Below are 20,115 nucleotides of genomic sequence, written 5' to 3' on the forward strand. Positions count from 1 at the left end.
CAAAGGACACTGCAAGGGATGGGGTAATTCCTTTCAGGGTGCAGAGATGTTGAGTTACCAGGGAGGTTTTTAAAGGTGATGACCTTGTCTGCCTTTTGTGTCTCATTTTCGTTTCTTGGAGATTAAAATGTTTTCTCGGTTCTGGTAGTTTTTCCTTTTTTAACCCGAATTCTCAATAGGAAACCGGGCTGTTGTTTCACTTAATTTCCCACTTCTAATTCCCCAGATTCCGTAAATCCAATCGAGAATTGTATTCGATACAGTGTACAGTGTAGCTTTCCAGTTAATTTCAGAAACCAGCCTAAACACCGACCTCCGTGACAGAGTGGGTATCACCGCGTGCTACGGCACCAGGGGTCCCGCGTTCGAATCCCGGCCTGGACATGGGTGTTCTTTGTGAGTGTCCCTTCATCAATTTCATCATATCCTCACTCATCCTCATCTTCGCTATTAGCCAAAAGTGTCAGAAAATCGAAGTAAAATAAACCAAATCAATCAATCAAGAAAACAGCCTAATTCACCGGTAACCGAATATGAGAATAGGAATAAAATCGTATTTTTTAAGCAAGAGTGACAGCTCTTGAAAAAGGAAATGAAAGAAAACATACTTAGAATGTAAACAATGCGTGTAGTACTAATACAAAATTAAAATTATAACCAGTGTTACTTTATTCCTGATCAACACGTTCATTATCAAAATGAGAAAATAGTTGGAGTTTCAGCATCATAATCACAAGATCCTGTGTTCAATCCCCGTGAGATTTCTCAGACTGCAGTCAGGATTGCCTTTTAAAAATTCAACATTTTAGAGAGACTCGCAGAGAATATCAGCTTTCAAACCGTTTCGAATTTCTGCCTACTTTTACCCATGGTATAAAGAATGATACGGAAGTGAGTACTGGAAAACTCAAATCAACATCACTATTACCGATATAATCTTTCAAGTGAGAATTCCCTGCCAATGTGTGATGGTTTCGTGTTCGATTGTTACGTACAGAGATATCCAAGCATAATATGTAGGAAAATGTTCCCCGTAGGGTTACTTGGGTGTTACCACAGTTCATTCACCAGTCTTGCTGTACGAAGTTCAGTAGTCTGGTAATGGTTAACCGGAAACAAAGACAGGAACTGCGAAAATGGATTCCATGTTGTCAGAGTGCCTTGAACCGTCACTTGTGTCTGGTAACTCAATTACTGCAATAGTTTCATAGCATTTTTCCCTTGTCTGCTCAGTGATCAGCCATTGTTATATCTTTCACTAATGTTGGAGAAACAATAAAACAAGTGTCTGCTTCTCATTGACCTTCATTAATAAATCCCGTCCGCAGCAACATTCTAGAAATAACGCTTAATAAAAGTAAAGGTAATGAATGTCAATGCTCTCTTTCAAGTGGACATGTCAAATTTCACTTGTTTCACTTTTCCATAACATCGTTTCGAGCAAACAATGATATTGATGAAATATGCCTATCTCCGTGGTGTAGGAAAGCAACGTAAATAAACCAATATAGAAATTGGCAGTTGATAAAAGGTGTTGCAGCGTACGTACTTAACCGCTTCACTTCATAGAGACCATATCGGATCAACATTGTTAAGTTTTAGATTTCATGTGTGTTAATAATTGAAAATCAATTGTATCATTACAACCCAGAAGTGTCCGTGACTGTATATACATAGTTTTTTTCGCAATTAATTCGCGAGAGGTTTTATAAAACAATTGGAAGTTCTGTAAAATTGTCTCATTGTTCATTAATAGAAATGTTAAATGGCTAATTATGTCAGTTGTGAAAGAGAAAGTGTGAAGACGGCGAATGGCATTGAAATTTTCTCAAGAGACTAATAATAATTAGATTTAATATTACTCGGGTGAGCATCTTCCCTCATTAAGGTATAGGCGTTGTAAAATACGTTCATATAATGAGAATTACAGCTTTGCCTTAATTACCTTGGTTTTCATTCCTTGAACGTTATCTGATGACTTATTGAAAGCAGAAGGAAGTTGCATTACTATTTCTGTAACAACATTCAAAAGTAGACCTTCACTTTCACTTTAAGGAAGATATTCAAATTTATAGCAACAATTTGATACTCTTCCGTGGAGTAAGGTTGACTACACCATTTGTGTTATGCAACACACAATTACAACTATAAGATATAGGTAATATTAATAAACGGTAACTTGCACCTGAGATATGGATATTTGTGTTTGTATGCCACCACTCGTTTTGCTATGTAACTAATTTAAAAGTTCATAACACAGAATGACAAAATTATATCTGTATGAAGTGTATTTTATTTTAGGAACAGTTTTGGGTAAGAGCGCCCCTGTCCCACATAAGGATTGGATATAGAGTTTTCTACTCGGTTGCATACATATACTCTTTGTTTGTTTTTAAATTTAACTTATGAACAGATGGGCTAATCGGAAGTGGAGCTAGAGTTTAAAGTGGAGTCCGAACCACTAATGTATCAAACTCTATACCATTTCATTACAAGGCGACGACCTTACCACTACACAATCTGGGAGGCCCATTTACTCTTGACTGTACAAGTTATTAAATACTTCTAATTGTTTTGCTGTTAACGTGAAATTCATATACTTTAACTCAGACCCTGTATCTGTACTTGTTATGCAAATGAAAATCCATTTTGATAAGGTGCCAGGTCACCCTTCACATGCGGCGCAAGTCCCCCCTTGATACAGTCGTGTTGTACGATCTCGGCACCAATTTACAAGGTTTTGGATAGACCATTAGTTATGTTCCTGCAGGAATGACATTTTATTTAATGTAACAACGGAGCCTGTGAAATGCAAACTTCAGCTTGTGCTTTCCGTATTGTAACCAGTATTGTTTTTATTGCCGTTGATTAAGATTTTATATGAATAGCCATATTCTCTGAGTGAAAGCTGGAAGCATTTCCAACAACTAATTCCACAAAACGAAGAAACAGCAACTTCTCTCCCTTGAAAACAGCTGTTTTCCATCGAATTGGGAATCGAGTGTAGTGAAAACCAATGCCAGAGAATACATTACTTGGACACGTCATATTTCACTCATGGTTTCTTCCCGTTAGATATAAATCTGTATTAAAAAATAAATGTAATAAATCCCACTTTCAGTTAACATTTAGCTGATGTTAAAGCATTTATCTTTGAAATAAATGCCCATACACAAAATTGGATATATGCATATTAACGAATTGTTAGATATCATCGGCTCGTATCCTTATTTGATTTCTTTTTTGTAGTATATCATAGAAATAAACTAAAATGTGTTTAGCTTTCGTGAATCATTATTACACCTAGGTAGTTTTTCTTGAATGTTTAAAGGAGGCAGTGTGAATAAATGGAGATGATTGTACCATTTGATTTATTGAATTTCACATATTGTCAATGGAAACGCTAATTTTATTTTCCTCCGAATATTTTCACCCTTGACAAAGATTTTCAATAACCTAAACGTTTCTGGGACACGCATAACCGTTAGGGAAGGGAACTGACCGCAAGTTTCAAATACCTAGCATGGAAATAACATGTTTTCCAGGTCTATTCGAGATTTCACAATAAATTAAAGATACAAGTTGGGAGGAAGTCTTACACTTCGAAATGCGATGACGTAGCCAGACGAACTGATTTCACCTTAGATTGTCTTTTGCTGGGTGGACATGAGGGATTGAAAATTTTAAATTCCCACAGGAAACTTATAACTTCTCCATGAGTGTTTGCACCATGAATAACTTGAATCTTAGGCTGCTAAGCACACTGAAAACTTCCCAAGTACAGTGAAGTACTGCGTCATAAATTGAATTAACCTCCAACAGTTGCATGAATATTTGTTGTTGAGTTAGTGAGTGAATTAAAACTTGACTGCGTTAGCACTTTGAGGTACTTGCACCTGTCGCATTGTGCAGTAAAGAAGCCTAATTATTACATTTGTGGGCATATTTTATGCACCGCTCCATTCCTTGATACTTTTAATGCCTTTACAAGTGGTAATATTCCATGTTACACTTACACTGCGTGACCCTTTCGTGCGATTTTATGTGCAGTGAGTAAGGTACATTTTTGAATGAACAATACCGTACTTTCTTCACTTTATACAAGAAGACAGTATTCTCAGTATTCCGCAATGTTTCCATGCCAGACACAAAATTTCTGAATGGTATACATATACTGTAAAGCAGCGTACACCATATATCAATTCATCGTCATGGATACTAATTTCATCAAACTGATATGAATATCTTGCACCAAGTCACTATAAGAATTTTAGTATCCATATTGATTATGTATTATCTTGTCTTTGAAACTATTTTTTATTTGATTTTCGCCAGTCTTACGCATATTTGATATCTGAGCTCAACTTCTTTCAACTTCTGTAGCACAGACTTCATGTTTTTTTTTTTAGTGGTGGTTGTTTTACGCGTATTATAATTTAATTCCGACTGCTTCTTAAATTTATGACATTACAAAATTTTAAAATATATTATATAAAAGATACACATACACACGTCCGTGCTTGTAGTATTTTGAAATTATATGTTTTTTCACGACTTTGACGTTTGGTTGTATATATCATATGCAACAATGAGAAAATGAACCCAAACAATTTTTAAATGTTAATTTTTCTTGTAAGCTTAATTTTACCTAGGTCAGAATGACTTTTGGCGGTGTTATATATGTGTATCTGCATTAAACCAACAAGTTTTGACTGCCGACCAAGTTTATCTCAATCCCAACATTTTATTATAGTTAGATTTACGACTTAAAATTGTATTTGTTTTTTTTACTAGGGTGACAGTGGTGGGTCGGTTATGACTGACCTGAGCACCGCCGGACCGGGGCCAGGAGGACCAACAAGTCAACAACAGCAGCAGCAACAACAACAACAGGGAGGTCTACATCTGAACGGTCACGTCGGACCTTATCCAGACAACCATCCTGTCGATCTCTCTAGCCCAAGACCTCAAGACGCTCTGGACGCCAGCTATCGTGATCGCAGGGTTCCGGACCAATATAAGCAAAACGGCCTCGTTGGGGTTCCAGACCCAGGTGAGTACATAAATCCAATTGTATCTGTATTATTGTTATTTGCATGTAATTCTTCCAAAGTTCTCGTAGTTGGTAGATGCATTGCGATGTGTCAATCTTTTTTGTTTAAGTGACTATGAAAGCAGAGTCGTATTCGAGAAGCTGCAAATTCAGTCCCTATGGCCTGCTTTTTAAGACTGAGATTTTTCCTTGATTGATTGAGTTGGTGTTTTAAGTCCACTTTATGCACAGTAAGGCTTACCGGGACTCGAGCTACAGTTTAAAGTGGGATTCAGACCCCATGATTACAAGAACTTTCTGTATTGTCGTAGGCAAATTGTGAGATAACATATTGATAGCGAGCTTTGATCCTTTAGTACTACCAAATTTACTCATCACAATTAGTATAATTGTAGATGTACAGTTGTACACAACATTAAGATTCCAACTCGCCAAGTCTATAAGTAAAATCGATCATTGCGAGGGAGGTGCAAGTACCAAGGAGCTTTATATAACTGTTATTGGGCTCACACGCATGCGCCAGCAAATTCGTATCAACGTTATGTACTACACACTCGAGTTAAACCTTCCCTGGCACTATTTGAGGAAATTCGTGGTTCGTCATCAGCTGAGAACTGCAACCTTCACGTTAGTGGTGTCTCTTCACCGTTATCACAATCTTGTTTTGAGGAAACTATCACATCCCATGGTGAGTACTTTCAAATTGAAGTCTCTTGAAAGTGTCCTTAGCGCAAGGACAAGAAACTTGCCTTTGGTCGTACTTTGCTCTAGAACTCTTGGGAGTATTATTTTTAGACTTAAAGACTTAAAAGGCTGCCTTCCATACTCCCTCCCCTTTTCCACGGAAGCAATTGTCAATTTTGACACGTTTTTACATCGCTTAGTTGTACCAACATATTAACAGTAGAAATTAGGACTTGTGATAGAGTTGAAGCAGGTTAAAAACATACAACCATGCAGGAACCCGGATCATGGTTTGGCATCCCACTGCGGCAAGTACAAGCCAATGAAAATTGGTTTTCACACTCGAGTGAGCATTTTACGATTAGTGCATTGGTGGAAATGTTGATATCGTTTAAGGCACCTTACACTGAGTAAACAAATGTCAGATAACAGTTTCTAACATTTGTCAAATGATGCTACGACATAGTATCATCTGACACATTGATTTTCGCTGCTCAAAAGTTTTGGTTGTTTCACTATAGTTGTTCTTTTGTCGTTGGCTAAGACGTTGTATTGTTCTCAGTACATCACTTAAATCGCACTGCTTTATTAATATTTTCAGAAAACAACTTGCAGGTCAAATTCACAAAAATAAATCGGGCGCATACTTAAGGACAGGAAAATGTTTAAAAGTCTCTAAATGCTTGTAACTCTGGATGCACGGACTACCTGATGTTCTAAATCTCGAACTTCTTTGTGAGCTAAAATAATTCTACGTAATACATCAACTTCACACATACATACGAGGAAACTTGAAAGCACTTGCCACCATGTGCGTAAAATTTACAAGGACAGAAATTACCTAAATATCTTCATAAATGTCATTTCTAAAGTCGCACATTAGTTAAGCCAGCTAGCAGCATGTAATTTAAGACCTTGTTGTGGCCGGAAAAAGAAGACCCACGGAGCAAGTGCCCCAGGACAATCCAGGCCACATTCCGGTGCCTGAAGCTTTGGGGTCGCGTGCTTTGGGCGGCGCGTGTCCCGCGCGTGCGCACCGACAGGTGACAGCTGTTTCCGCCTTGTCCAACCCAACTGTGTTAATACTATGCGTAATCTAAGCGCCGGCAAGGGGCGGCGAGAGATTGTAACCCCGTTCACAATGACGGTCTCGCAACTGCGGCTATAATGAGAGTGTTTCCTCAATAAACACGGAGCACACGCTAGCTGAGTGGTGAACAATGGTCTCTTTATTGAGAGGGCGTTCGCTTGGGGGTTCCCCACCCTTCGATTCAAGTGGATCCTCATTGTGCAGCCACCCCATTTATATCCCATTTTCTCCCCCATCGTCTCTTGCAGCCCCCACGGCCCGCGTTCGCAGTTTCATCTGTTGTCGCTTCGTGATTCGCAAATATCCATCTCAAAAAAGACTTCTCCGATGCTCTCTTCCGAGTTCTAAGAGTTCCTGGAATGCAAACGAGGAGACGCTCGAGTCGCTGTCTTGGTCGCCCGCTCCTGCCATCTAGGCAACCGTCCGTAGCATTAAATGCAAATCTTTTTTCATCATGCCAGTTTTCCGTTTACGAAATGCTTCAGAGAGCAAGGTGTTCGGTTGGGAAAAGTATGGAGAGTTCACTAATTCCTCCTTCAAAGAAGAGAATAAGTTTAATAGGCTATTACTGCCGTAACGTAACATACAAGATGTCAGCAATCCTGTCGTTAGCAGTCAGTGTATGGATTCACCTTCCTACAATTCTCTAGTCCAATCATTCATTAATTTCTCTCTGCCCAGTGAACAAATTTTTCACTGCAACCTCCATCCAGGCTTTCCGATCTTGGGCCTTAATCTTCATAGCAGCACAACTGAACGCTCTGAGTGGTTGTACTCGATGCCGTCCTCGCCGGTCGCAAGTTCGAATCCTGGCTTAGGCATGTGTGTTTTTTTTTTTTTGGAGTACCCCTTCACATTTTCATCTAAGCATCATTCATCCTCATCTTTGCGATTAGACAAAAGATGCAGAAAAGCGACGTCAAATAGAAATGTGCATCTACAAAACATGTTCGACGAAATTTATTGAGAGGGCGTTCTGACATCGTATTCTGCCCCAGAATCTTCCTCCATTCACCGTTCTTTCTAGTTTATCTTGCATCAAGCGGTTCTTTCTTAGCCATCGTCTTCTTGATCATTTCCAGTACTGTCTTTTTCACCGCAGCACAGTTTAATTTATTTCTTTGTCAGTCCGTTTCTACGTTCCTCACTTGTTCGTAGAATCTATACTCCACACAAAGCACTATATTATGTTATTCTACTAATATTAATAACAACAATCTCAAGAATGAGTCCACTCTACATATTTCTATTTTCTTATTTGACGTCGCTCTTCTGTCCTCGTGGACTAATCGCGACGATAAAAATCAACGTAGATTAAAGAGATACATATAGAGGGCTGGAATCTTAGGAGGCGAGACGACACCCAACACGCTTGGCCACCGTGATGGCCCCTACTTTACGTGTATCGTCAAGTACCCATCAACATTATGTACTCATGCATTGTTCTATTTCTTTGCATGGGATGACGTTGTGTATTTTTGCAGGCTTGTTAATCGCGAGGGAAGTGAGATAATACTAGAATGAATTTCCATTTCGGTTGTTTTAAGTCGTTTTTGTACCTCTCTAGGGTAATCACGATGATCGGAATAAGTGACGAATTGAAATAGATAGTTGAGGGAAAAGCACACAGCCACATCCATTCGTTCCCCAGAATTGAAACTTAGAACTCATTGTTTCTTAGCACATTACGCTAACCACTCCACCAGCTCTCTTATGCCCGTTTTGACCAGTTGCGTCACTGAGGATGGGACTCTCAACACACATACTTACTTCAGAACTCGATCCTGAAACCGTTGGTGGCAAGATTGAGAGTCTCGTCCTCGCCTTGTAATCAAGGGGTCCCGGGTTCGATACTCGGTGAAGGGACATTGGGCAATGCTTCTGATGACACCTAAAAAAGAAGCTGCTGAAATGTCTCGTTTTATCTCATGTACAGTCACCGGCAATAAAAATGGGACACCTATGTCCTCAAATACTCGCTTCCTGCAAGGCGTTATGTTTGTTGCCTAACTCTACGTCGGTGGTAGAGGTTGCCATTGACAATTTGCTAATAAAATAAACTTATCGCCTTAGGGTTAGGCAACACACATAATGCCTTACAGGGAAGCTAGTATTTCAGAATCTAGGTGTCCCATTTTTATTGCCTGTGACTGTACACAATAGTACATGATGCATTCTGTTTTGATTGTTTTTTTTTACTTCACTTTTCTGCCACTTTAGGCTAATCGCGAAAATGTGGATGAAAAGTCATAAGATGAAATTGATGAGAGAGCAAATCAAGCTCAATTGGGCATTACACAAGACACGTCCTACACAGGATTATACTGGCTATGAGTCCCGACGCCAGAACCTCATTAGTCTGTAAGAATGCAGTCCAGGGTGTACTACGTGGAAGAGAGGTTGGAATTTGGTTGCTTACGGTTGATATTGATTTGGTTTATTTTGCTTCGCTTTTCTGCCACCTTTGGCTTATCGCGAAGATGAGAATGATGAAATTGTGCAAGGGACTTTCACACAGAACATCCATGCCCAGCTCGGGATTCGAATCTGGGATCCCTGGTGTGGGATCCCAGATTCCTTGCACCACATTACACATTCGGCTTCTCCTAACTACCAACCCTTAATAGAATTATTAAAGCGTACTAAACGCATCCTAGCATTTGGAATGAAATTAACTGCAATACAGTGTAAATCGACGTAATGTCAGCACTTGATCTTTGACGGCACTTGAAAATAGATAAATTAGCTGCGTTAACGTACCGTGAAAATCAGAGCGCAGGCAACGTACAATGCCACCCCGCCGAATATCCGAATATGAAGGGTGACTGATATTGTGTGAACATGGAAATGGGGATGCGCCCCTTTCAGCGGGGTGTGGGGCGCCACTGCGGCGGAGATCTCCCTTCCAGGAAGCACCTTGCGGTCGCCGTCAATACGGGCAGATTTAATCCTCATTCAGGGGCGTGAGATCGGCGTCCAATGCTACGTTCCTTGCTTTGCCTTTTTATGTTCCAAAAAAGTACTAATTCGGCAACCTTACATTTAAGCCATCGTTCAGCATTTGTGCAATGTTTTATATAAATATTGCATTGGTGCCTTTCCCCTCGTCACGTGAAAGAGAGCGACGTCGGTGGGACTGAGTGTGCGTGAGTGTTCCATGTGCGACGAATGCAGTCAAATGCGAACCGGCCCTGCAGTGGGTATCGTGCAGTCGAGATGGAAGTGTGGGAAAATATTGGGTATCACAGGTGTTAATGATAATTAATAGCACGGCAAATAGAGATAGGCTAGTTCGGCGGAGCTGCGCCGGAGGGCAGTTGGAGGGGGAAGGAGGGTAGGAAAGCGAAGGGGGAGAGATTTAGAAGGGAGAAAGTTGGCGAGGAACAAAGCTGACTGCTCAATTTCCCCCGCTAGTCGAGCACCGCTTGAAGGTGGGAGCGGGGCAAGTCCTCGCGAAAGCAAGTGGATATCGAAACGTTTCGGCATATTCTTCCGTTTCCGTAAATGCTCTTCCGGAGGATCTAAAAGAGAGAAAAATTCCCTCGAGCACCGACGATGCTCTGATCGGCGGCCGTCGATTCGCGGCGACTGTGTGTGGCGGGCGTCCAGAGCGGAGCATGGTCCCGTCACGCGCCAAGGTGCCTCTCCGTGATCTTTCCCGGTCCGACGGCTAAATCTCCCCATGGCTTCGGCGACGCATCCTCACCACGAATTTTCTCTCGAAGACTTCACGATGCCCTATCTGGAGGCCGGCCTGCATCTTCCCAATCCGTACGCACCTTCTTTGCCTGCATCTGGTAAGCGTTCTTCGTAAATGTTATGAAGAAGGAATGTTTTGTTTATACTTGTTGGAACTACAATACGTGATTTTATAAGTATTTTTTTAATTTCAAGAATTTTCTCCTTCATGACAAATGTTTTTGAATATCTTAAACTACTACTTCTTCTTCTCCTTTTTAAATATTATTGTTTCATTTATGGTTGTTCGTTAATGTAAAGCAAGATCATGATGGATATTATGTTTTATCCATACTATTTTTCCTTAAACTGTAAAATCATAGATTTTTGTTTCATTGTAACAACATAGTCCGATAAAATTATCAAATGATTTTTGAAAGTGTATGCAAGCTTTATGGTGATGTTAGTGTTTTCCTGAACTTAGAATGATTATTTCATACATCAACAAGAAAAAATCTTGTCACATGTGTTTCTTAACAATAAAAAGCAGTCGAAGTTTAGACTGAAACATGTATTTGAGGGTTGTAAAATTTGAGCTTTAGCTTGTAACTAATTATTCGAAATTAGAAGTGCATGTCTTTGGTTGCTTTGTGAATTCGAATTGTAGCATTTTGTTCTTAAGAGTGGATGTTTTCTTTTTTCTGTGACCATGCACTGGACACACGTGGTGTTTCCATGGAACCCAGCGCCCATGCGTCATGGGAAGTGGTTTATCTTGAGGCATGGCTGCCGTGTGAAAAATTCACTGATGAGGCGTGGGTATGCCACGATCTCTCAACCTGCGTGGGACTACAAGCAGACTGGTTTCAGATAATACAATAGCGTGTTCCATCTTACCGTTATTTCTGATCCTTGCCTTGTTTTTGGGTCCAGGGTTCGATACCCGGTGGAGGCACATAGTGGTTCGGATCCCACTTTAAACTGTAGGTCCAGTCCCAATTAGCCTTACTGTGCATAAAGTGGACTTAAAACACCAAATCAATCAATCAATCAAACCTTGCCTTGTTTTCAAGTCAGTGTGCAGGTGCAAGTGCCTCAAAGAGGTGCTAATACGAGATCAGAATTCTCCACATACACTCGCGATTCTTGAAATTGGATTTGAATATTTCACGAGAAATGTACGTGTTGTTAATACATTTTCAATTCCAAATTATATTCGCGTGACCTGTGTTAATATGTTTAAAATTGAAATTGTATGTTATACATTATCTTAATGTAAATAGTGTATTATGATCCGATTAAATGGTTACTGGCCGTGCACATGAAGAAGTTAACGAATTCTAAAAATGGACAAACGAAGTGGTTTATAGTTTAGGTTTTTTTTGTTTTTTCTGGCGTAACATTTCACAGCCCAGGCTGTAATGGGTGACCATTCTGAGGCACCCAAATGTCAACCTCACTTTCACGTAGTACAACCCTGGACTATATTTAGCAGACTAACGAGGCTCTGGCACCTGGACCTGCAGCCAGGATAATCCTCTGGGGGCTTGCGTTTTGTGCTGTCCTATGCGTTCCTGATTGTCTCTTCATCTATATCATCTGTTTGCCGTTCATTCTCAAGGGGTCCCGGGTTCGATACCCGGTGGTGGCACAAGTTGTTCGGATCCCACTTTAAACTGTAGGTCCAGTCCCGATTAGCCTTACTGTGCATAAAGTGGACTTAAAACACCAAATCAAAATTAAAAACAGTTCATTCTCATCTTCGCAATTAGCCAAATGTGCCAGAAACGGGGAGGAATATAAAGAAAATCATTCTTTTCATAGCCCAACTTCGATATTTTATCATGACCCCTAAATATACGATATTTTTGGATTAAGAATTTCTCATGTGAATAAATCTCCAAAGATTCAAGTACACTTTTTATTGGCTTGATTGCCAATACCCCGAAGTAAAACACATTTGTTATTGCAGTTTTTATTCCGGGAACAATATCTTCCGTGAAAATATATTTCACTTTCATATTCCATGCGTTCCATATCTTTTCATTGCTTATGCGTATTGATGTTAACAACTTGCTCCAACAAGTAAAGTTTCCGTAAATAATTCTGAAATTAAGATTGCATGTTTCTTGTAAGGGAGAGCAAATTATCTTGTTGCATGCTCTAGGCTGTTGTACTTATTTGCCGCCAAGAATTTTTTGATCGCATTCTAATCAGGCACACTAGTGCATTGTCACTAAAAGATGTATGGAATATATGTTTTAGTATGAATTTCGTATTACATGCTACGATGTAACACACTGGGAGAGTGTATGAAACAAATATTATATCCTCATTTTTAAGCCTTCCCGATGGCACACTGGTAGCGCCGTCGCCTTGTAATCAAGGAGTCCCGAGTTAGAAAACCGGTGGACGCACATAATGGTTTGGATCCCACTTTAAACTGTAGGTCCAGTACCGATTAGCCTTACTATGCATAAACTGGACTTAAAACACCAACTCAGTCCTCATTGTTAAAGCAGGTCTAGTTGTACAAATTAGATGCATCTTCGTCATAAAAGATTAAATTAATTCAATCATAATAAGAAAAATATGTAATTTATATGTATTTTTGTGCAAATTATATTTTTTTATTAAATATTTAATGTAGTGTACCGCACTTGTAATCTTATTTAAACCGATTCGATGTGCAAATCTGTTTTATCCTGGTAAGTTATTTAGGTGCGAAGGTTGCGTTGAATTACGTATGCATGCATATGTTATAATTTTGCTTACTAACGACATCTTCCCTGCCTCGCGATTCTGTTGAATTATGTCGATTTTTTGCAGTAAGACTTAATTTAAAATTCATATTTTACCGGTACATTTTCATTGTAATCCACATGTCACAAACGTAGAACCATAAATTAATATTATCCATTTCTAAAAATGAAGTAATACTACATCATTACGCTTCACTTTCGGTCAATTTGATAGACCTTTCAACGAAGACAATTTCCTTAATAGATAAAAATTGTTCGCTCGAATAGTAACGTCCTTCCTGGAGTTTTCCAGTAGCTTAGTAACTAATGTGCGGCTTAGTAATGAAAGGGTTCTGCGTTTCATTGCCAGGTGGGGTATAGTGCAGTGGAGAATCCGAACGATTCTGTTGGTACATTTTTTTACACCATTATCAACGACATCGAGAATCAAACCATTTCTGCAATTACATCGACCGAAACTAAATCGATGTGGTGATAAATCTTGTAATTCGAGAAAGGAACAAGCAGTAGTCTTTAAAGTTACATTGTCGATATTTTCTTCACTAATTCTAGAAGAAAACATGGAAAATCTCAGTGAAAGTAAATGATCTGGAAAAGTTAATCGTCGCAAATGCAATGATTCTACAACTACGAGTTATTATTTTTTTCTCTAGTTTACTTGATTCGATGTGTAGTTTTGTAGTGGCTGTATTTAATGATGTTGGTGTTGTAGTTAACGTTAGCTCTTCACAAATGCACGGATGTATAGTTAGCTAGCTCTGCATCCCACGCAGGCACTTGTGAAGTTTGGACCTTTGATAAATATTTGACATTCAGATTCTGAAGTTTCCTGGAAGTTATGCAACCTTGCGAAATGAATATGTAACGTGGGTTGCCGCCATTCCAGCAAGTAACAGGAACACACTTTCAAATAATGCTGTTTGATGTTTATTCATCATATACACATGCTTACAAGTCATACGTGTTTGTTGGTTCCTAAAATTTAGATGTGACTCTCTTTTAAAAATTACAATTGATATGGACTATTTCACAAATTCAAACTAACAAATAATGAGGGTACAGGCAATGGATTTCAAGAATTGACACTCAGAATATATTACCAGGTGAAAGATGTGTAGTCGGGCTACGTGGCGGAGTGGTCGGTGTAACGCACTATGTAGCCAGACGTTGTGTGTGTATCCTTGTATTTGTCCCATGATCCATATCATCAGTTTATCATTCATCCTCGTCGTCGCAATTAACCCAAAAGGTATAAAGGGACGTAAAATGACCGAAATAGAAAGTTTTGTATATATAGTGAAATACATCTAAACTACTTATATTTAATCCGTATTTTTTTCTATTTTCCACTAAACGTATTTTCATTCGCCCTCGTTCAAGAATATTACTGCGTATTTGGAACTAATATGCGTAGTTTTTATGGTTAAAGTGCAGTTTTATGTGATCATAAATTGAAAGAAGTATTTTGTATTTTCGTTTCCTTTATTTTAACGTGAAATTTCAGAATTTGTGCACAAATTTTGTTCTTTTGTTGTATTTTTTTGGTCCTCAAATCAATGCATGCAGATACATTGTTGCCTGGTGTATTTTAAAGGTTGAGTTATGGCAGTGGTAATAAATTATACATATTTTTCGTGTATAACAGATATAACAAGCTCTCTTTGGTTTGTATTGTTGCTTCCCTTCGAGTGGCTTTCTAATGAATGGCAGTCTGTCGTCCTCCCTCCCAACACCAGCTTTAAAAATGGAGTATTTCCCGTCACTTAAACAGCACGATAGTGTGTCATTTCTGTGTGCCAATGAAATCATAGGCTTCTACGAGGAGTATTTGTTTGTATTTGAGAGCCTGAGAATTTCCCACCTTGCAAATGAAACAATGGAGAAAGCGTGTGCCCCTTTTTGCCTTTTGGAACACAGCAATTAAACATTGGTTCTCGCCATTGTCATGCACACTTCCTGCATTTTTTAAGGCCCAATTTCACAACGAATCCGCCTACTTACGTGCGCGGTAGCTCATTAATCAGCGCAGGTTGAACAACCCGAAGACGATGGATGGAAATAGATCCTCGAGGCTCTTATTTCACGATTTAAAGCTTGAGTCAGGGACCTTCGAAGTCACGCTGTCTGGAAGACTATACTATTGGTCCAGACAGCGTCTCACTTGGGCTGGATTAGTATATCACATGGCCCAGCCCAAAATTATGTTAGCTTTGTGAGCCTTCTGTTTCTAATGTTTCCATGACTCAGTACATCTAGAAACAATTTTGCTTAAAATGTTTAAGAGTAGGATAAGGTATTTTTTGTTTAAATACATAATAAGGCCCTGAGAGGATATCGATTGTAAACCTATTATCTTCAACAGTCGTAATAATTAAGGGAAAAGTAATTTAACATGCAATTTATACATAGTTTGTCTCACCAGATCGATTTTCTATAGGAGTCACGGTGTAATGCACTATATTACAGTAATATCCTTACTCAACGCTCGTGTAGACAAAAATATAAGTGTTCTAAATAGTGTTGCCCACGAGACGAGACTTTGGCCTGTCTCGTCTCGTGGAAATGCTGTGAAATGCTGTCTCGTCTCGAAAATATTCGTTTGTCAAAGGGACACATGATCAATCTCGTCTCGTCTCGAATTTTTAAAAGCCTGTCCCGTCTCGTCCCGTGGGCAACACTAGTTCTAAATCGTCTGTATCACTAAGATAGGCTGTAAATTGAGAATCTTGTTCTAAGTGCATTGGTGTTTATTTTGCTGGGACATTAACAAACTTCCTAATCAAAGTGAAGAAAATTATTAGATATACATATTTGTAACCCTTTAAACCTGTAATTGAGGTGTTTTTTTTTTGTTTTTTTTCTTTTGCTGCGTTGGTCGTGTGCTTGCTGAAAAAGAAATCAATATTGGCAAACTATTGATTGGCATAATTTCTTTGATGTGTTACATCTTCCCCCAGCCTTCATGAGTGCCACTTCCGCTTTTCTTACCTTAAGTCTGTTATTTGTGTGTGTAATCTCTCTTGTTGAAATTATGAGCTAAGTATAATAGACTATTTCAGTTCGTTCAGTAAACTAGATACCATGTAGTAAAGAATTAGTTGTTGCTATTTTTTGTCATAGTGTTCTCACAATGAACTTCCTATAAGATTAGGAGAAGTATTTTAACTGTTGATGGCAGTGAATCTCATCTATATATTTGTATAAATAAGTTTTTTTTCTTCTTCTTCCGCCTTTCAATCGATGGTCTTGTCGCGATTAGCCAAAAACTGAAGAAACACGAAGTAAAATAAAATAAATCAATCATCCATCCATCCATACTCTTATATAAATTGTTTCTCCTCTTCAACATTCCCAGGAACACTTAGCAGTGTAATCATTTTCAAAAATAGATTCACTCCTCGACTTCACATGGTATTGATAATCTACCAAAAATTCACAAATCGACGAATTTGTATTCTTGCCATGTTTATTGAAGCTTGTGTTAAAATCGATACCCAACAGCCATTGAACTCAATATGCTGCAAAAATGGTCACGTGAATATTCATATCGAAGTGGGAATTCACAATGCGTTAAACTTCAGTAATTTTGCGGATTAAATGCAAGCTGGTTGATTGGTATTTGCGACCGATGACATGATTCTACTGTAAACAATACAATAAATCAATTGTTTCCAGTTAGAAATATATAATTAATGTGGAAGTGTAATGCATAGGTCAAAATACCTTTAGTACTGTTACAAAACATTGTTGTTACTCTTTCTGCTCATGGATTGATCGTATTATTTGTCGAATCGTCACACTCATCCAAATAAATCTCACATTGTTTACTGCTCTAAGAAGCTGCATGAGAACATCATAGTTGATGTTGTAAAGGGTCTACATTGTTGGAAAGATGGAAAAGTGCATGTGTTTAATTACGCAGTAGTGTGCCGAAGGGTGGATTAAAGAAAATTGCATCTTCCTATCACCCCAGCTTATATTAAATTTGGTTGTTGGCTTCGCAAGCAGAAGATAAATTACGAACTACAAAAATGTAATGTTCCCATCCTTACAAAATTCCTGGAAACGCCACTTTAGTGTTTTGATACCACTGCATACACTTTGTTTTTTGTGGTATTTTTTTTATTTTCATTTTTCTTAGTTACTTTCGTTTTTGCCTCTTTAGGCTAATTAGGACGATGAGGATGAATGGTGATTAAATGAAATTGATAAAGGTTGAAACTCGAAGCCGGAACTTTCGGTACCGAGGTCGTGAGTAGAGTAAATTCCAAGGGGCGAGTTTTCTTATTCCTGTATCCAGGGGTAGAAACATACAGGGTGCCTGAACATTTTCACCTGGTGCCTGCATTTTAAAATGCAGTGCTAAAATATATTTAATAAAATAATAAAATTTAATATTTCGAGTTCGCTTATGGAAAATTCCATTACTTTTTTTTTTTTTAAAAATAGCGAGTTTAGTATCCTATGTGTTTTTTAATGTTTGTGTGTGTTTTCTGTATCACGTGTATCATTTAATCAGAAAAATAAACATGCCATTATAAATGTTGGCATTGTTGCTAGCCGAATTTTAAATCTGCGCCGATACGGCAGAGAATGTATTGCATACTTATTCATGCTGTTACAATGAACCTTCTTTAGGAAGGCCACTTCGGTGTAAAAACGCCTGAATTAGTTTCAGTTTTTCTACCCCTGACTGTATATCTGTATGTATACAATCTTCAGGAGTCGCGCTGTTTCGTTCCAGATAGACTTGAAGTGCGAAACATTCCAAGTGTGGTACTGATCTCACGACATCAACTTTCATATCATCAAGAATGTGTTTAATATTCGCTTTCAGGGAAATTCGTAGAAGGCACATTCATTAAAAACTTCAACCGTGATCTGTCATTAATTGCGTTCATCCCATGTAGTAATCTTGCTTATCGTTGCTAAAATTTACTAGAAGCAGATTACTGAATGCGCATGCGCAGAGAAACTGAGCACGTTAGTGTTTTCTTCGGAACCGCCATCTTGCTGAGCAAAGTAATGAGAACAAGGCAACGACGGTGTTCCCATGAGGGCACTAGCATGTTACGACATTAGCACCATTTATCCGTTTGGGAAAGTATATATGTTCCGTGTATGAGCGTATATTGGACCATTGTTCTGATATTTTATGTTCTGAGTAATTAAGAACAAGAGAGTAATTATGACATCAGTAGTGTGGGAAGTTTTCTTTTGCGTGCGTTGAAGATATATCCATAAATTAAAAGGTAAGATAACGAAGAACAGACGGTGCAGGCGTACATGAAGTTGCTTGAAATAAAATGCAAATTAGCTCTTTGAAAGCAGCAGAAAACTTAATCTGCATTATATTCACCTAAGAGAAATCTCGACGTTTGTTGCCTTTGACAAATATATACAGTGAATTTCAAATGTTGAAAAAGTAATAAAGGCATGAATCATATTTACTTTCCACAGTATTATGGATCATATTAAGATTTTGAATTATTTTAGATAGGATATACAAATCCTATGGCCGCGGTGGCTCAGTCGGTAACGCATCTGACTACCATGCTCAAGGTCCCGGGTTCGATCCCCGGCCGGTTCAAATCCGGCAACTTTTCTAACGTTGGAAGCGGCCCCGGCGCCCACCCAGCGTCGAATAACATGGGTACCTGGGGGAAACCCTGGGGGGTAAAGGCGGTCAGGGGCGTGATGCTGATCACATCACCCCTACTCACGACCGGATCAAGAAAGTGTGGGGCGTTACCCCCACACCCCCTATACGCCTTCATGGCGTGGTGCTAAGCACAGGGGAACACTTTACTTTTTTTTTTTTTTTTTTAGGATATACAAATATTTGCTTAGATAGACTTTACAAACGTAACCTTGCAACGTTAGTTTTTGCCATATGACTACTGAAATATTGTAGATTGTCAAGCGTAGATTGTTGTCCAGGGTAGAGACAGATGGAACACACATGTTGCTGTGGCAATAAATCTGGGGGTTCAGAGATGCCAGAAAGTTAGTTGGTTTACATAACTCTTGTAATTCCTTAGTATTAAAATAAGGATATTGTATTTTAACTCCCAATATTGTAAACTTAGAATGATAACCGGTCATATACTCATTACGCAGAAAATCTAGATTCGTGTCTGGAGATATTTTTTTCTTATAAATCTTCTGTATATAATTGGATTTTAATGAAATATATTCGATTAACAATGTACCGATTGTACGTGGTTAGCGTTTCAAAACAGTGAACATGGCGCGGGATACACGCGACATTGAGTGACCCAAGTATATAAAAGGAATGCAATATCATATTCCGGTATCGTTTCGTCATTTGGTCCATTTCTAATTCATAATGCTGTTCACCTTAGTCGGTGTTTCAGAAATAGGTCACAAGAAGAATTACCTCGCTGTCGCATTATTTGCCTCTAAAGAAAGAAAATATGTACTATCTTCCTTGTAAATAGTTGTTTCTTTAGTGTCGCATCGGAATTATTTCAGAAAAAGTTAACAGTTATTTGCAAAGTTATAATATGCTAAATAGTCTCGTTGTGCACAAATGAATAATATCTCGAGAACTGGTTCAAAGGTTTGCTTAGTCTCATGCAGTTACTTGTGAAAAGAAGTAATATATTCCATGGCCTCCCAGATGGCCTAGTGGTAACGTCGTCGTTGTAATCAAGGAATCCCGGGTTCAAGGCACATGGCACAATTTTTCGGATCCCACTTTAAACTGTAGGTCTAGTCCCGATTAGCCTTTCTCTGCATAAAGTGGACCTAAAACATCAAATCATATCAAAATCAAAAAACATATTCCAGTACCATTTTGTCATCTCGTCCATTTTTAAATGTTT

The 20,115-nt window shown here is 38.7% G+C and overlaps 1 protein-coding gene across 9 annotated transcripts in view; it reads left to right on the forward strand.

Moving 5' to 3' along the window:
* LOC145983995 (recombining binding protein suppressor of hairless-like) overlaps window positions 1-20,115 on the forward strand; it is a 266,841-nt gene that overhangs the window by 206,626 nt on the left and 40,100 nt on the right. For all 9 annotated transcript variants that reach the window (XM_083117264.1, XM_083117266.1, XM_083117265.1 and 6 more), the window contains one exon: window positions 4,795-5,053. In XM_083117264.1, the coding sequence (XP_082973390.1) occupies window positions 4,795-5,053 (259 nt within the window). The remainder of the gene's footprint in view (window positions 1-4,794; window positions 5,054-20,115) is intronic.

Source organism: Lepisma saccharinum, chromosome 2 (assembly GCF_977018435.1).
Source record: "Lepisma saccharinum chromosome 2, izLepSacc3.1, whole genome shotgun sequence".
NCBI lineage: Eukaryota > Metazoa > Arthropoda > Insecta > Zygentoma > Lepismatidae > Lepisma > Lepisma saccharinum.